This window comes from Pieris rapae, chromosome 12 (genome assembly GCF_905147795.1).
Source record: "Pieris rapae chromosome 12, ilPieRapa1.1, whole genome shotgun sequence".
In the NCBI taxonomy this organism is placed as follows: Eukaryota; Metazoa; Arthropoda; class Insecta; order Lepidoptera; family Pieridae; genus Pieris; species Pieris rapae.
In genome coordinates, this window is record NC_059520.1 from 7,631,558 (window position 1) to 7,647,820 (window position 16,263).

The 16,263-nt window shown below is 32.8% G+C and overlaps 1 protein-coding gene across 1 annotated transcript in view; it reads left to right on the plus strand.

The window, feature by feature from the left end:
- LOC111001996 (dynein axonemal heavy chain 7) overlaps positions 1-16,060 on the plus strand; it is a 52,574-nt gene extending 36,514 nt beyond the window's left edge. Inside the window, exons 54-75 of the mRNA XM_045630565.1 lie at positions 550-707; positions 884-1,037; positions 1,835-1,968; positions 2,159-2,432; positions 2,794-2,935; positions 3,318-3,496; positions 3,998-4,161; positions 5,691-5,832; positions 6,117-6,183; positions 6,947-7,092; positions 7,828-7,980; positions 8,535-8,664; positions 9,394-9,635; positions 10,490-10,646; positions 11,064-11,230; positions 13,010-13,018; positions 13,089-13,109; positions 13,537-13,774; positions 14,478-14,629; positions 14,992-15,129; positions 15,385-15,528; positions 15,840-16,060. Coding sequence (XP_045486521.1) covers positions 550-707; positions 884-1,037; positions 1,835-1,968; positions 2,159-2,432; positions 2,794-2,935; positions 3,318-3,496; positions 3,998-4,161; positions 5,691-5,832; positions 6,117-6,183; positions 6,947-7,092; positions 7,828-7,980; positions 8,535-8,664; positions 9,394-9,635; positions 10,490-10,646; positions 11,064-11,230; positions 13,010-13,018; positions 13,089-13,109; positions 13,537-13,774; positions 14,478-14,629; positions 14,992-15,129; positions 15,385-15,528; positions 15,840-16,046 — 3,318 coding nt within the window. The 3' untranslated portion in view covers positions 16,047-16,060. The remainder of the gene's footprint in view (positions 1-549; positions 708-883; positions 1,038-1,834; positions 1,969-2,158; positions 2,433-2,793; positions 2,936-3,317; positions 3,497-3,997; positions 4,162-5,690; positions 5,833-6,116; positions 6,184-6,946; positions 7,093-7,827; positions 7,981-8,534; positions 8,665-9,393; positions 9,636-10,489; positions 10,647-11,063; positions 11,231-13,009; positions 13,019-13,088; positions 13,110-13,536; positions 13,775-14,477; positions 14,630-14,991; positions 15,130-15,384; positions 15,529-15,839) is intronic.
- The last annotated feature ends 203 nt before the right edge of the window (positions 16,061-16,263 follow it).

The following is a 16,263-nucleotide window of genomic DNA, read 5'->3' on the forward strand; positions in this document are numbered from 1 at the left end:
AGAAAGTTTTAATTTTATTTGTTTTCAAACGCTGCCGAATGCGGAGGCCGATACTGCCATTTTGTCGCTCGTTCGGCGCTCTCGCTTGCCCTAAATGGAACGCCTCAGAGCGAGGTAACGCCGATTTAGTCATGTTTTTTCGTGCGTGCGGCCGGCTCCTTCGAATTATAAGGCGTTGTCACGTCAATATTATTATTCGGACCTTGGTGACGGGTGCATAGCCAGAATTCATGGCTTCAGCGTTAGTCCGCATGATCACTAATATACATTTCTTTTTTTTGAAGCGGGCAGGAGGCTCGCCTGATGTTAAGTGATACCGCCGCCCATGGACACTCGATGCCAGAGGGCTCGCGAGTGCGTTGCCGGCCTTTTATTTTTTAAATCGTTTGTATCTTTTTTCTTGAGGTGATTCCAAATTAGGGTCCTCCAAGAAATTAGCGTATCAACTCTTAATAGCCCGGCAACGCATTCCAGCTTTTAGAATTGAGTGACCATCAATCTCTTTATATAAATAAAATGAACTTGAACCAACTGTCATAATTATTACAGATAAAGAAATGGGCCCGCGCCTGTCACGATTGTGGTATTGTGTGTACATTGAACTTTAGCTTGATCAAAGTTTTGGGTGAACCCGTAACTATACAGCAGTGGAATATTGATGGACTACCCTCCGACGATTTCAGTGTTGAGAGTGCTATTATTATTATGTAAGGACTTTATTTGTTTAATTATGTTGTTTCGTCTTTATTTAATAGATGTGACTTTTCAATAGGAGTAAGATTGAGATAAACATAAAAATGATGTTAAAAATATTAATAATATTTTTTTTTAATTAATGCCCCAAGTACCTACCTCTCGCTACTATACTGGAGTACATTTGTAGGAACGCTCGTCGTTGGCCACTAATGATTGATCCCCAAGGACAAGCGAATCGCTGGATTAAAAATATGGAGAAACCGAATAATTTGTGCGTCGTCAGAATGACTCAGGCTGATCTCGGAAGGGTTTTGGAAAATGCTGTTCAGTTTGGGCAGCCGGTAACTTATCCAATCTTATTCTATTGATTAGCGGAAATATAAGGAGCAGATGATCCTTATTAAAGTATTAAAAAAATCGGTGACCTTAGGAAATTTAATTTCAGTTAATAAATAAATTTAATTGTCTGGAGTAGTCTCTATACTTAGAGTAAATGAATACGCGTGAACTGAATTCTGGCAATTTTTTCTTAACAGTTTCTATGAAATGTTTAAAAATGGCCTAAAAATAAGAAGTGGATAGAGACAAGAAGATTTTTAACTTTTTTAACTAAATACTGTTACAAAGTATAAACTTAATAACAAGTGTGACCTTTTGCCGAAATCACAGCTTATTTCCTTTGAAGGAGGAAGTTTTAAAGAATTCATTAAATGTTTATAAAAAAAATCACTTCACGCGATTTACACGATTATAAGTATACACACTAAGTTAAACAATTAAATTTAATTGAATTAACTGAAATTTCGATGTTTTGCAATAGTTTTTTTTTTAATAAATTTGTCTAGAATAATTTTGCGAAAAATACTGAAGCGAATTTACAATTTACTGCAATTTCCTTTGCGAACCATTCAAATTGATAATCGACTAAACAGATTAATATTATATTATATAACAATGTTGCATATGAAACTCCAGATAATTCAAGTGAAGTGATGACAAAAGAGGTTCGGTAAATAGTACTGGAAGAGCGATTTAAGGATATTTTGTATACAAACCCATATTGTAGGTTGTATCACAGATTGATCGCTAGAGATTTTCAATTGGAATATACTCTTTCAAATTTCTTTATATTCTTTAGGTATTGTTAGAAAATGTTCTTGAAGAATTAGATCCAATGTTGGAGCCATTGCTACAGCAACAGACTTTTCGTCAAGGTGGTGCGCTTTGCATCAAAATTGGAGACACTATTGTTGAATATAGCAAAGATTTCAAGTACGTTTTGTTGTTGTTTTTATTCTTCATTCAGTGTTACTGTATTAACTAATTGTATCTTATTACGCTGAGTTTTTACCTCGGAAAAAAAAATTATCAATCTGATTAAGTTTAATGAAATCGTTCGGTTAACTTTGTATGGGCAAACATTGTTGAAGCACCATTTATAAGACAAGGTTATGACTTCTAGGTTATATATAAGCACGAAACTGGCGAATCCCCATTATCTTCCTGAAGTTGGTGTAAGAGTCACTCTTGTTAACTTCATGTTGGCCAAAGATGGTCTTCAAGCGCAACTTTTGGCGAGGGTAGTTGCAAGAGAGAGACCGGATTTGCAACAGGCAAAAGCAGATCTAACAACACAAGGTGCAGAACATAGAAGATTGTTACAGGAGATTGAGAAGAAGATCTTAAATGTTCTATCTACATCTGAACACTTGCTAGAAGATGAAGAGGCTGTACAGGTAGAACACGATGACAATTTTGTTTACATATAATCTAAATATGTAAAAATATAAAATATACAGAAATACTGAAATAACTTTTTAAATTGAGATGGGCATGATTTTAAAAACGGACAGGACAGGCTCACTTGATTTTAAGCGATATCGCCGCCCATGGACATTTCTAGAAAACTTGCAACTGCTGTCTTTTAAAAATAAAACTATAACGTTTGTTTCTTTAAAACAAAAAGGTAAGTTTTTATTGTATTATATCGGCAAGTAATCTTTAAGTGACTTGAACATCCTCAAAAATGACTCAAAATTAAAGCCCTTAAATTTCTCAAGGCTTCACAAGGAAAATTTTATAAATTATTTTCCGTAGATTTTAAATTCGGCAAAGGATACGTCAAATGAGATTAAAGAGAAACAAGAAGTGGCGATGATTACCGAGAAAGCGATAGACACAGCAAGAGATGACTATGTTCCTATAGCGGTTCATTCTACAAACTTATTTTTCCTTATAGGTGCGTTTATATCCTTATAATTCTTTGCAAATATGACTGCATTTAAAATCATTCAAATTTAAAACTAAATTCTAACAACAAAATTAAAACTTTCAAATTCGGCTAGCATTAAATTATAAATTCAAATTGTGTGCATTGTGAAATTTGTTCCAATATAAACTATTTTACAAGAGAATTCTAAGTTATATTGAATATTTGTATCCGGCTTGTATTTATCCAGAAATATCGTTTAAAGAGATATCGATTTAATGACATTTATATTCATGGGTTTGGTCACTGTCCTATAATGAAGTTCACCAGATCAGCTAGTAATGAATCCTGTTGCTGTCAGGTAAATAATTTTTTTTACAACTTTATACATATATTGATTATCCCTTTATAGCATCTCTAGCTAACATAGACCCGATGTATCAGTACTCATTGGGGTGGTTTGAGGGTTTATTTACAAGCTCAATTGATAATACGGAAAAAGTCGAGGAAATACCAGAAAGGCTGGGGATACTACGAGCTCACTTTACATATTCACTCTACGCTAATATATGCAGGAGTTTGTTTGAGAAGGTTTGTTTTATTTCTAAAATAGATTCTTCTAGAAGTAACCCAACCGCGTCTACAAATGGTGTCGTCTTTATTTTGATGTGTGATTAAAATAGTCTTATTTCTAAAATAGATTCTTCTAGAAATAACCCACCCGTGTCTACGAATGACGTCGTTTAAATTTGAAATTGTTACTAAAATTGTCTTACATATTGAATAGATTCTTCTAGAAGTATCCCACCCGTGTTCACAAATGACATCGTCTTGACTTTAATTTTTGATTAAATCTAATTTTTAAAATAGATTCTTCTAGAAGTATCCAACCATAAGTAGAAGCAAGAGAGGTATATCAGGACCGTAGCAAATGCAGATTTATGGTCTCCGTCTAGCATTTAGTGAAATAGCCTTAATATTATGAAAAATAAATATCGCCTATAAACATGAGGTGGCTTTAAATAGTTCGTTATTAGAAAGCCACTTATTAGAATCGTTTAATAAGTATAAAGTTCTTAAATTGTTACACAGGATAAAATTGTGTTTTCTTTACTCTTGACGATCACGATAATGGTGGCGGAGGGCAAATTGGATCGTGGACACGTAATGTTCTTGTTGGGCGGCGCCCAGCCGAGGCACGTACAACCAAACCCTGTTGCTTTTCTTAGCCCGCAGGCTTGGGGGGAGTTTAATTCGTAAGTATTAGAAAAAAAAATTAAAAAAAGAGTTTTAGGAGTAATATGTCTTAGAACATTTTTTTATAGAACGCGACTAGTGCCTTTGTTTAGGTTTTGGTTTTTTTTGTTTGGTTTTTGTTTTTTCCTACTATAAAGTTCACAAAAGAGAATGCGATTTTAAATGAATTATTTATTTTTATTTATTTATTTATTCACACTTCGTTGCAAAGATACACAAATGACACAATACATAAAAATTTACAAGGGAGGCAACGGGCGGCCTTATCGCTAACAAGCGATCTCTTCCAGGCAACCCTAGTAAGAAAAGAAAAAAAAATATAGAAATGATGTGTGCAAGAAGCATTACAATCTAGCCTAAACAAAAATCATGGCTAATAAGTGATATTATGTTGACTTATATAGTGTTTTGACACTATATTTGTGTGTCGAGATACTAAACTTACACCTATATATTCTACACTAGGTTAATTAGCTAAAACAATTTAATTCTCTTTAGGCGTTTTATTACTGTTGTGTCAAGAAGTTGGATTGCCTAAGCATTCACATGGTTTGCCTATGTTTAGGCTGAGTCAAACTATTTCGCCGTATTTAGGACTGGTTAGGTACATACATAACATATACAGTAGCAAAAAATATCAAATTATTGTTTAAAAATATTTGAATCGAAAATTAATTAAAATATTATATTGTGGTTTATTTAATTTTACATACATTTTAAATTGCGAAGACAAATTTGTTTAAAAAAAAATAGTCAATATCATTAAAACAAATTAAACTTTAAAACATTTCTCATCTATATGCCTGAGTTTTGAGTACTAAGCAAAAAAAATATAACATGAGTTATAACATAACAAATATAAATAATACAAATGTTTCATTAAATAGAAATTTTTCTGTAATAAAAAGCTATGTTATCGGACAAGCTGTCTTTATTTTTTCAAGTTATAAACGACTCTTTTATATGAATCTGAATACATTCTCATTTACGTAATGTAGAATGCTGTGTTTATCTTTTAACTATTTATGGTATACAAATATATATGTCAAGTAACCATTGAAATATAAAAGGTATTGTTTCAAAAACTTTTTACGGTAGGGGCAACTAGAATTATCTTTATATTGCATTTAGGGCCTGTTTCACAATGTCCGGATAAGTTCCAAATAAGCTATTTGTTACTTATTTGTAGGATAAACAGTATTTTTGCGTTTCACGACTGTCAGCGCTATACGTCATGAAATGTGAAGTATCTTATTTGGAACTTTTATTTATCGAATAATTTGTGTTACATAGCTATTTGGCACTTTATCCATACATTGTGAAACAGGCCCTTAACGTTCAAAAGTGCCACTTTAGATGGTCTAAAGAGAATGGAGGAAAGGAATGAGAGTCGCACGCCGAAGTCAAAACCTTGATTTGTTCGGTTCTGTTAAAGTTTTTAACACTATTTTCTATAGACGCCATAAGCCGCAAAGGCAGTACTTGTGATTAAAGCGTACACAAATATATTAGAAAAAAAATGTCGCAGACTAAACGAATTGGAGAAATTCAGTGGTATTCTCAACCATTTCATTACAAACCTTCCGGCTTGGGAGCTTTACTGCGATGCACCTGACCCTCACAACCAGCCCCTGCCTGAACCTTGGAATAGCAAATTGGATATGTTCGAGGTATACTTTAAAAAAAAAATTAAATATTTGATACCTAACCTTCGTTTGATACCTAGCTAATGAAAAAAGCACTTTTCAAATCACCATATTAGAAAGATATTTTAATTGTTTTTATAAATTTTTAGTTAGTGTGCTATTTTTTACTTATTTATCTATTTATTTAATAAATTTTATCACTTCAAATATAATGCTATAATAAATAAGCTATTATGGTTATTGTCCTTAAACAAGATTCCTTTAACAATTTTTCAAGTATAATTCTATAATATATGAAAACGTTTCAGAAAATGATGGTTCTTCGTTGTATGAGGTTCGATATGATGGTACCAGCTGTTCAAAACTTCTGCGAAGGTAAGCTATGTGTAATTCGATCTTTAATATCACAGTGTTTTCTCCCTTTCAATGCAATTTGAGGTTTTTAGGTAGTAGGTAGTATTCCTAGCTAAGATTATCAACGCACTCAGAAAGATGGGTGCCCATCCTAGTAACTGGAAATCTATAGAGACAGCCTTAGTCACAATAATGTTTTTCAAAGTAACAAACGCGACTTTCAAACGAGTCGAGACAAGTCGAGACAACTGGCCATGGGGCTTTTGGACAATATCCACACATATTTAAACTGTTGACAAGCCCCGCTCGCGAATGTGACCAAATAACCGACCAAACAGTGGTTCATTTACTTGGTAGCTGAAAAAACCTTTCATATAATTGTCAAATATGTCAAAATGAATAACACAAGAGGTGTAGTGGGTCCCGCAAGCCAGCGGGTTCAGATTCACCCATAAATATTTATTTATTTATTAAGAAGATTTACAGCACAATTCAGAAATATATATGTATTTATATAGCAATGTGGGCCAATTTAATATCTACACATATAGTTTTTGTTTAATATCATGGATATTTTGAGTAGTTTTCGCCCCGGCACTCGCAGCCGCCAAGACCTAGTTAAATCAAGCATTTTAGGTAAGGGGAGATTCGACACTTAGTGCTGTCAAGATTCGCGAGCCTATGTAAAAAAATCTATTGCAATACCGCCATTTTTATATGCAATTTGTGTTGTTACCTTAAAGATGTGGTCTTATGGGAAATTAACGGATAAATATTTTTCTAGCGAAAATGGGCCGACAGTTTGTCGAACCGCCTTTGTTTGATTTGGGATCGTCTTACTCGGACTCCCACTGTTGTATACCACTATTATTTGTTTTGACCCCTGGCTCGGATCCTATGGGTACACTTCTTAAGTTTGCCGATGATCAGGTAAGGAAAACAAGTTTTATAATTGTTTTTATTATATTTCAAAGACTTAATGAATAATATGAAGAAATGTTCATCGTTAATTGTGTATGAAATACTCATCTTTGTTTATTAACTATTTTAATAGACAAATCTATTTCATATATATCATACTTTTACATCTCACAACACTTTTTTAAAGAATCTTTAAAGAACTTTTTTCGATTTTGGTTTAGTTTTTTGTAATTGTTTCTTTTTTGTAATGTTTGTTTTGTTTAAAAATTGTCTCGATTGATTTTTGTATGTGCTCTAAATGAATGTCATGTTTGCCTCTAATTGCTCATCACATTCAAAATTGTATTTTGTGTTTGTTTTTACCAATGTATCAGTGTGCCGAGCGTTGGCAATCTATATCAATAAAAAAAAATAAAAAAAGAACTATAATAAATAATTTATTTTCAGTTTATGTATCTTGTTAGTACAATAAAATAGTTTAATTTAAATAAGACGTAGAAAGAGCGGTCAATCTTGAAATCTAACTATAATTAAAAGCATATAACTAAAGAGTTTTGTTGATCTCTCTAATCTCTAGAAGTACTTTCAATAAGTTTTAGATTTTCAAAAAAGTACCTAGTAAGTTTTACGACCAAGTTTAAATATTTATTTATACATAACTTATATTTAACGATATTAACATGTTCTCAAATTTATTTATAAAAAGCTTATGCAGAGAGTTGCGTAATTCCACACGATTATTAGGGTTTTGGGGCATCCCGGCTGTTTTCGTTATCGTTGGGACAGGGCCAAGGGCCAATAGCCGTAAAACTGATTGACGAAGGTGTACGCAGCGGCACGTGGGTTGTTTTACAAAACTGCCATTTGGCAAAGAGTTGGATGCCAATGCTTGAAAAGGTATTTTTAGAACTATACTTGTTAGGATGGATAAAAGGATTTAACACATGAATGGAGCTTTTCATAATAAAATATTATATTTCATTCGTACAAAATGTGGGCGATAATTCTATAATAAAAATCTAATTTTCTATACTAATATTATAAAGAGGAAAGGTTTGATTTTTTGTTTGTTTGTTTGTATGAATTGAATAGGCTCCGAAACTACTTGGCAGATTTGAAAAATTCTTTCACTGTTGGAAAGCTACATCATTCCTGAGTGACATAGGCTATATTTCATTTTCAAAAAAATAGGCATCCTTACTAAAATTACGATAACATTAACATTTGTTTATTATTTGATACAATTCTAACAGATGGCGCTGAGTTAAAGGTAGTAGTTTGGCAAGACGACGTTTGCCAGGTCAGCTAGTAGCTTATAAATATATTCAGGTTTGCAAAGGCTCCCACGTTTCTAATCTTTTATATGAAATGTGACTTTGTTAACGTAATAAATGTACAGACGTTCTTTCAGTTGATTCTATATATTTTTAATATCTTCATAATTCACTTAGATTTGCGAAGGCCTAACGCCGGATTCCACCCACCCAGACTTCAGACTTTGGCTAACGTCATATCCGGCGGAACATTTCCCTGTTTACGTGCTTCAGAATGGTGTTAAAATGACTAACGAACCACCTCAAGGTAGACATTTTTAACCATATTTTAAGGTACTTTAGGTACAAATTGTATTTTTGTTAAGACCTTTATTCACAATTTCTAAAAAAAGTTCTAGTACTTTTATTTTATGCTTACTTTATCTTGAACATATATATATTTTTTTTTTTGTAAAAAATGTATTGTCATATATTTTAGATGAAAGAGTTTGTAAAATATGCCGTAGATATAGTACTATGATGAGGTAAACTTTAATAAATAAATATTTTTATTGTGTTCTCATCATCATCTCAAGAAAAGAGCGTACCAATTCTTAAAAGGCCGGCAATGCACTTGCGAGCCCTCTGGAATTGAGAGTGTCCATGGGCGGCGGTATCTCTTAACATCAGGTTAGCTTCCTGCCCGTTTGCACCCTGTTCTATAAAAAAAAAGTTATTAAAAGTTCATAGTTATATGAAAATCATATTTTTCACAGATTTTTTCGTAATATTATGATAATAACTAAATAAAGTAGTAAGTAGAATAGATTATAATGAGACATAAGATATTGGAAGCTTCCAGTAATATTCCTTCATGTTGCATTACATGCTTGAGACGGACCGAATGGGAAAAGGAAAAAAAAATAATACCTCTATTTTATTTATTTATTTTTTCGCTTTGATTATTGTTATTTTTGTGTTTATGTTTGTTTGTTTGTGTGTGTGTTTGGTTTGTAATAAATAATATGTAAATGTCTGATATGTTAAAAAATTATAGGTCTCCGTGCGAATATAGCTCGTTCATACCAAAGCGATCCGATAAACGATCCAGAATGGTTTGAAGGGAACAAACAACCTGATATATTCAAAAAGATGTTGTTTGCTCTGTGTTTCTTTCACGCTGTGATTCAAGAGAGAAGGCAGTTTGGGCCGTTGGGGTGGAATATCAGATATGAATTTAATGAAACTGATTTGAGGATCAGTGTCACCCAACTTTATATGTTCCTCAATGAGTATGATGTGAGTATTTGAATTTTCTTGATCCTATAATTGTGCCTTTTGGCAGACCAATTTGATTAGATATAATGTGTATGAATTGAACAGCAGTGTTAGGCTGCAACTTGCGAATGTTTCTCTGAAGTTGTGTGTTAGATCCCCAGCTGTACATAAATGGCTTTTAGTATGCAAGTTTGACTCTTCCGGTGAAGGAAACATCGTAAGAAAACCGGTACAGTACAGGTTAGAACTAAAGCCGACGGCGGGTGTCAGGGGCCGAACCTATTTGCCATAAGAAATTTATATTATAACGGAACACATACGAAAATATGAGTCTAATTTTTTTTTTGAATTGCCTCAGTAGAATACAGATTAATGTGATACAAACATTTTCATTGTTTCAATGCACAGTTTAGCTACTTTAAAGTTTACAAACAACACAATTCGTGTTGTATGTAAACTTTAAAGTAGCAAATCTCATAAAACAAAAGATTGTATTAATAAATATTATTATATAGTCAAAACCGTTTACCACGACATTGTTTAGAACAACATACGGGTAATATTGACCAAAATCAAAGGTCTCAGCTGAATTCTATGTATTGAGTACGTCATCCGCTGTTACGAGTATAGGTTTATCATTCAAATATGAGTAGTCCATTCGATGGCGCTATAACAGATATTGACTGACCTTTTGGAGAGGGATTATTTTGAAACTGTTTGCTATTAGATTTGCCAACATTGGGACTTGAACCGAGATTTTCTTCTTACAAATGGTAGGTTAGGTTAGTAGTTTCGTTTCAAGAAACAATTCAACTGGAAATTTAATATAAAGAACATAATAATAATAAAATATACTCAAATCAAAAGCTTTTTAGGATGTGCAATTTGTTGCTTTGCGGTACTTAACTGGTGAGTGCAACTATGGAGGTCGAGTTACTGATGATTGGGATCGACGGTGTCTTAACACGATACTTTACAAGTTCTACAATCCCAGGGCTATTGATGAGGAAAAATATCCTCTAGATCCCACTGGTGAGTGACGTAGATTTTCTATTGTATTAGGTCACACTATTTATCTTTCACTCAGTCTAAACTGAAGAAGTAGGTGTAATCAATTTCCGCAACTAGACTCAAATTTGGTCCGTTTTGCGTAAAACTGAAGAAGTATTTGGCATTAAATATTTGAAGCAGTGTTTCAGCGTGTGACTGTCATCCCTGAGGTCATAGGTTCGATCCCTGGCTGTGTGCCTATATTCCTTATTATACCTTGCGTATTCCCGACGTTTCGCGTGCTTTACACGACAATTCAAAATATGTAAAATAATTATAAGTTTATAATAATACATAACTTCTATGCGTAAAAAAAGTGTTTTCTTAAAAGTTGTAAGCATGATTTGATGACATCAGAAAGCCCTATGTTAGAAGGTAATGGTGATAATAAATCAACAGGTATATACCACATTCCAACACTACGCGAGCATTCGGATTTCATTGCATTTGCTCGCTCATTGCCCGTCGCCACACCCCCTTCAGTATTCGGTTTCCACTCAAATGCTGACATCACCAAGCACTTCCGAGAGGCTGAAGAGCTTTTGAGTACGGCTATATTGACTCAGGTAGGCAATTGGTTATTCTAATAATACCCTGAAAGCATAACAATAAGAAGATGCACATAATGTAAGTAAAAATCCATAATGTGAGGAAAATTCCGTTTTTTTATTATTGAAAATGTAGCCTTAAAATCGTAGTTAGACTTAGTCACTATGTTAATACTTACTTTAGCCTATAACAGATTCGCCTATAACTATAAACTATATTTAAAATAATCTGTGCGTGTGCTAGTGTACAAATGTAAGAAGTGAAACTTCTTTATGACCTTATTTTTCGAAAAATGATTTACTATATGCAACTTTACAGAAATTGGTTAAATAAAGTTAAATTAGGTAAAGTTCAGTTCAGTTCAGTTCATCATTGTCATGAATACAAATAATACAATCACTTAATTTTACCTTATTACTACTAATATTATTACAGAATTTCATTTATTGTATTAGAATTATTCTTATCATTGTTTTATATATTTTTGTTATTAATGGCTTCGAATCTCTTCGAGTCAACCGTGGTAGTGACAAGAAAAAGATGGCGCGTAACGGAAAAATGTGATGTCTAACCGAAAAATGTGACGGCATTTTTTGCTCCAACCGATAAGAAGTTTCACTTGAAAAATTTGTGTTTTTATTTTTTAAACTATAACTTTGTTTTAGAATAGTTAGGTTAAATCTTAACAAGGAACATTAATTATTTGATAAAAGATGGAACAAATGATTTTTCCCAGTCTTTACTCCAGTGAATAGTTTAGAGAGATAACAAATGTTTTAAATGTAAAACATAAATATTAAGTTACATAGACGTGTAGGTAATTTCACACCTGTCGTTCCAATACAAAATAAAGCTACGCTGGAATAACCCTAGTCCACTGCACTGTATCGATTTTATAAAACTCCCGATACTCAATCAGTGGCGTATTTTTCCTTTTATGGGTCTATTAATATTAATAAAAACTAAATAAGATTCGGATAGCGCTAATTATAGATTGCATGAATGGGATTTTTAAATTTATTTATTTTATTCACAAAAATATATACACTATCCGTACATAAGGCTTAACTATAATGTTGAAATTAAAAAAAATACATGACATACATAGCATTAAGTTTATAGAGTCTGAATCTTGTATGATGTTTTTCTTTACCGTACGAACCAGTGTTAACTATGCATATAGCTTGCTTATAAATTACGTCTTAACTTATCTAAACTAATTCTGTGCACCGTTTTGAACAAAAGTAAATACAATGTGACGAAAAAAAACCAAAAAATACTTTATAAAGTTTTACATAGTAAATCTGATCACACTTTTATGAATAACGGATATGTATAATCTATGTAGCGATGTCTTAGTCTGCCTGCTTCGACCTACTAATTGGACCCCGTGGAATTATACTGTATAATTTTCTTGAATAATTATTTCTATAGCGATAAAGTATTTTAAAAGTACTGCACTAAACTAAATACTTGCTGAAATCAATGTGAAAAAAACAATTTCACTGAAATAAATTCAATTTAACATATAAGATCTAAAGTCGGTTTAGTTAGTATTTAGTTTCTTTATCTTAGTGGTTAGTGTAGATATCATAGTCAAGTGGATTCTGGTATGTCAATAAATAATAGTTATTTCGTCAAGTTACTTCTTTTAGTCACAAAAAGGATTAATAAAATAGCATTACATATTAACTTAGTTCAAATCGTCTTAGTATAAAGTATTATAATTTAGTCGAAACATGTATTTTAATAGTAACTCTATTCTGTTTCATTATCCATCGCCGTCGGCTGACAAGGATCGAACGGTGAGTAAACTAGAGTTTAATTTAATTCCAATTCATTTTTCCTTTAATAACATATTTCTTTTGCTCAAAGGACCTCCTCAAAGAATATTTGGTGAGTTTATTTTATAGATGTGCGTTTGATGTGTTCATAAGCGGTAATGGTTTCCATCTGACAGCTTTTAAATTGCTTTAACTGATGACTGTACTTTATTCAGTGTCGGGTGAGAAAATAGGTGCTTGCATCGTTTACAAAATTGTCTTGACATTATCATTTGTGATAAAATTTACGTAGTTTGATATGGTCCAGGAGAAACAGTAGTGGTATCTACAGATCTTGCTGTGTTTTGTTTATTTGTTGCTTTGTTTTCTCATAGTGTTTTCACACATTGCTATTGAAAACTTTGTTGTTTGTATTATGAGCTTTTTACGAACATTAAACACACATACCTCTTAATGCTTAACACAATACACAAAATGGCGCACAGTTTGTATTGTGAATTTAGTCTTGCTATTATATATTTCATATATTCAATGATTAGGACACCATGTCGGCTGGTGGTGCCGGTGTAACACCAGAACAGCAAGCCATGGCCATCGCGGAGGATATCCTCGCTCGACTACCGAAACAGATATTATCGGGACCGTCTCATGAAGGAGATATAAAGCCTGCTGATATGACCCCAATGTCAATCGTAGTGATTCAAGAGGCTGCCAGATATGATAGACTTGTTAACGTTGTGCGGAGTAGCTCCAGAGCGGTAATTGGAGCTGTTCAAGGTATATTCTTATTTGGTGATTCTACTATACATCCATAGACATTAAAAAACTATTCGTTTCTATATTTTGTTTGGCCTAACAGTCATTAGAAAAAAAATCATCAGTGGCGCTACAATTTCTTTAGGTCTTTGCCTCAGATTTCTGAATATGTTTCATGATCATATTTAAATCTAATAGGCAAGTAGGTGATCAGCCTCCATTGCCTGACACACGTCGTCGACTTTTTGGGTCTAAGACATGTCGGTTTCCTCACGATGTTTTCCTTCACAGTTCGAGCAAATGTTAAATGCGCACATAGAAAGAAAGTCCATTATTGCACTTCATGTAAAGTGGTACTCTCTTTTGTGTTCCTTAATCTGGTTAAAAAAAGAATACAGTTACTACCTAAATTATTAACCAAGTAAGCTGTTAATATATGGTAAACAAAGGAAATTATACACTGATCGAATAAGTAGAATGCGTTGGTAATCCCATATAAAAATTAAGCTATAGTTTAATATAGGTAACACATAAAACATATGTCCCATATAATGCACCCTTGGGGCACAGACATATATCTATGCATATAATTATTAAGTTCCAATTTGTTTGCATCGTTTCTTTAAATATTAATGAACATTCTAATACCTTTTTAGGAACAAAAAAAAACTTTTGCAACATATTAACACGTTCTAGAATAAATTTTATACGTCATTATTTTAAGGCGTTAGTGTACTAACGGACATAACTGAAGAGGTACTGACCAGCATGGTGCGTGGGCGCATTCCTGCTCTATGGGCTGGCAAAAGCTACCCATCATTGAAGCCGCTATCAGCATATTTCGATGATTTGCTTGCAAGATTAGCATTTTTGCAGGTTTTTATTACGTTGTATCATAATATTGTTTTTCTCATGTATATAGAACACAGGTCAAAGTCAGTGGCTTTGTTATCTATAAACTCCTTTTTGCTCAGCAATATATGTATTAATGTGCTTTGTTCTTCAAACAATATAAGAAATTGGCTGAGTATGTAAACAATAGTACGATAATACCTATCGTTTGTTTGTGATTGGCCAAATTGAATGACCGATGCAATTGTTATTTTTAGTCCTCGACTCAATCTCTGTTAAGCCATCATAAACGATTACTAAAATAATAGTTCAACTTAAAAGTATGGAGAAAATGCCGCTAAAAAAAGTCGCTATGTTACCACTTTTTAATTATGTCTTTGCTTTAGCATTGGCATCAATATGGTCCGCCGGTTGTGTTCTGGTTGTCGGGGTTCTATTTCCCGCAAGCCTTCCTCACTGCCGCACAGCAGAGTTACGCAAGAAAGTACAAAATTCCTATTGATCAGCTCGCATTTCACTACGAGGTTTGTTTAATTATACATTAAGTTATACGTAATTACCATTGTCTAAGTAATTGTCTGGATCTTATTTTTTTCTTACTCTGAAGTAATCAACTTGCTGAATTATGAACTGTTAAAAATAAAGATTTTTAGATCCATTTTTGCGAAGGAGATATTCTGATCGACAATCTATAAAAAAATCATACAAACTAATGAAGACCAGATCAGGTTCTGCCCAATGTTAATCCATTACAACATGAAGCATTTTAATATATTTAGGTGCAACGCACTTTAACACTCGAAGAACCACCTGATGAAGGTGTTTACATTCGCGGACTTTTCATGGAAGGAGCCCGATGGAACAATGAGGACTACTACGTTGACGAATCATACCCTAAAATACTTTACGATGACTTTCCGCCGGTAAATTTTCACATTTAATATCGTACGCGCACTTTTTTTTTAATTTGAGGGTAGACAACATGTAGTTTATTGTAGTCTTCAATATAGTTGGTATCTACGTTTTCTAAATTAAAATAAATATCTGTCAACAAACAAAGTCGTAGTTAACTAAAATATAAGAGTTATGTATAATTATGATATTGATTAGTAATATGTATTTTGCAGTCTAATAAATTTCCTTTTTTCGTAAATATAAATTACAAGTGACACTTAAGAAAATAATTAACATTCAACTAGTTGTCAAAATGTTATGACATTTTAATTCCACACAGGTATGGCTTATCCCGCTAAAGCGTGAAGATATACCTCAAGACGTGTTTTACAACTGCCCGCTCTACAAGACGGGCGATCGTCGCGGCGTTCTCTCAACGACTGGCCATTCTACTAACTATATTCTTTTTATGCGACTACCCACATCTAAACCGCCTGATCATTGGATTATGCGAGGTGTTGCTCTACTTACACAATTACCTTTTTAAACATTAGTTTTATTTGTTTTATGATTACTAATCTTTCAATTTTAGTCTATATAAACTTAATGTACTGAATAGATAAATATATTTAAAAATAAAATTATGTATTGCCTTTGTTATTCTTGGGACATTAACAGATTTATCAACAATTTCCCCAGATGAATTTTGTTGGAAAAATTAGCGCATTTACATACTTAACATTTTAGTTAGACACATTTAAAAA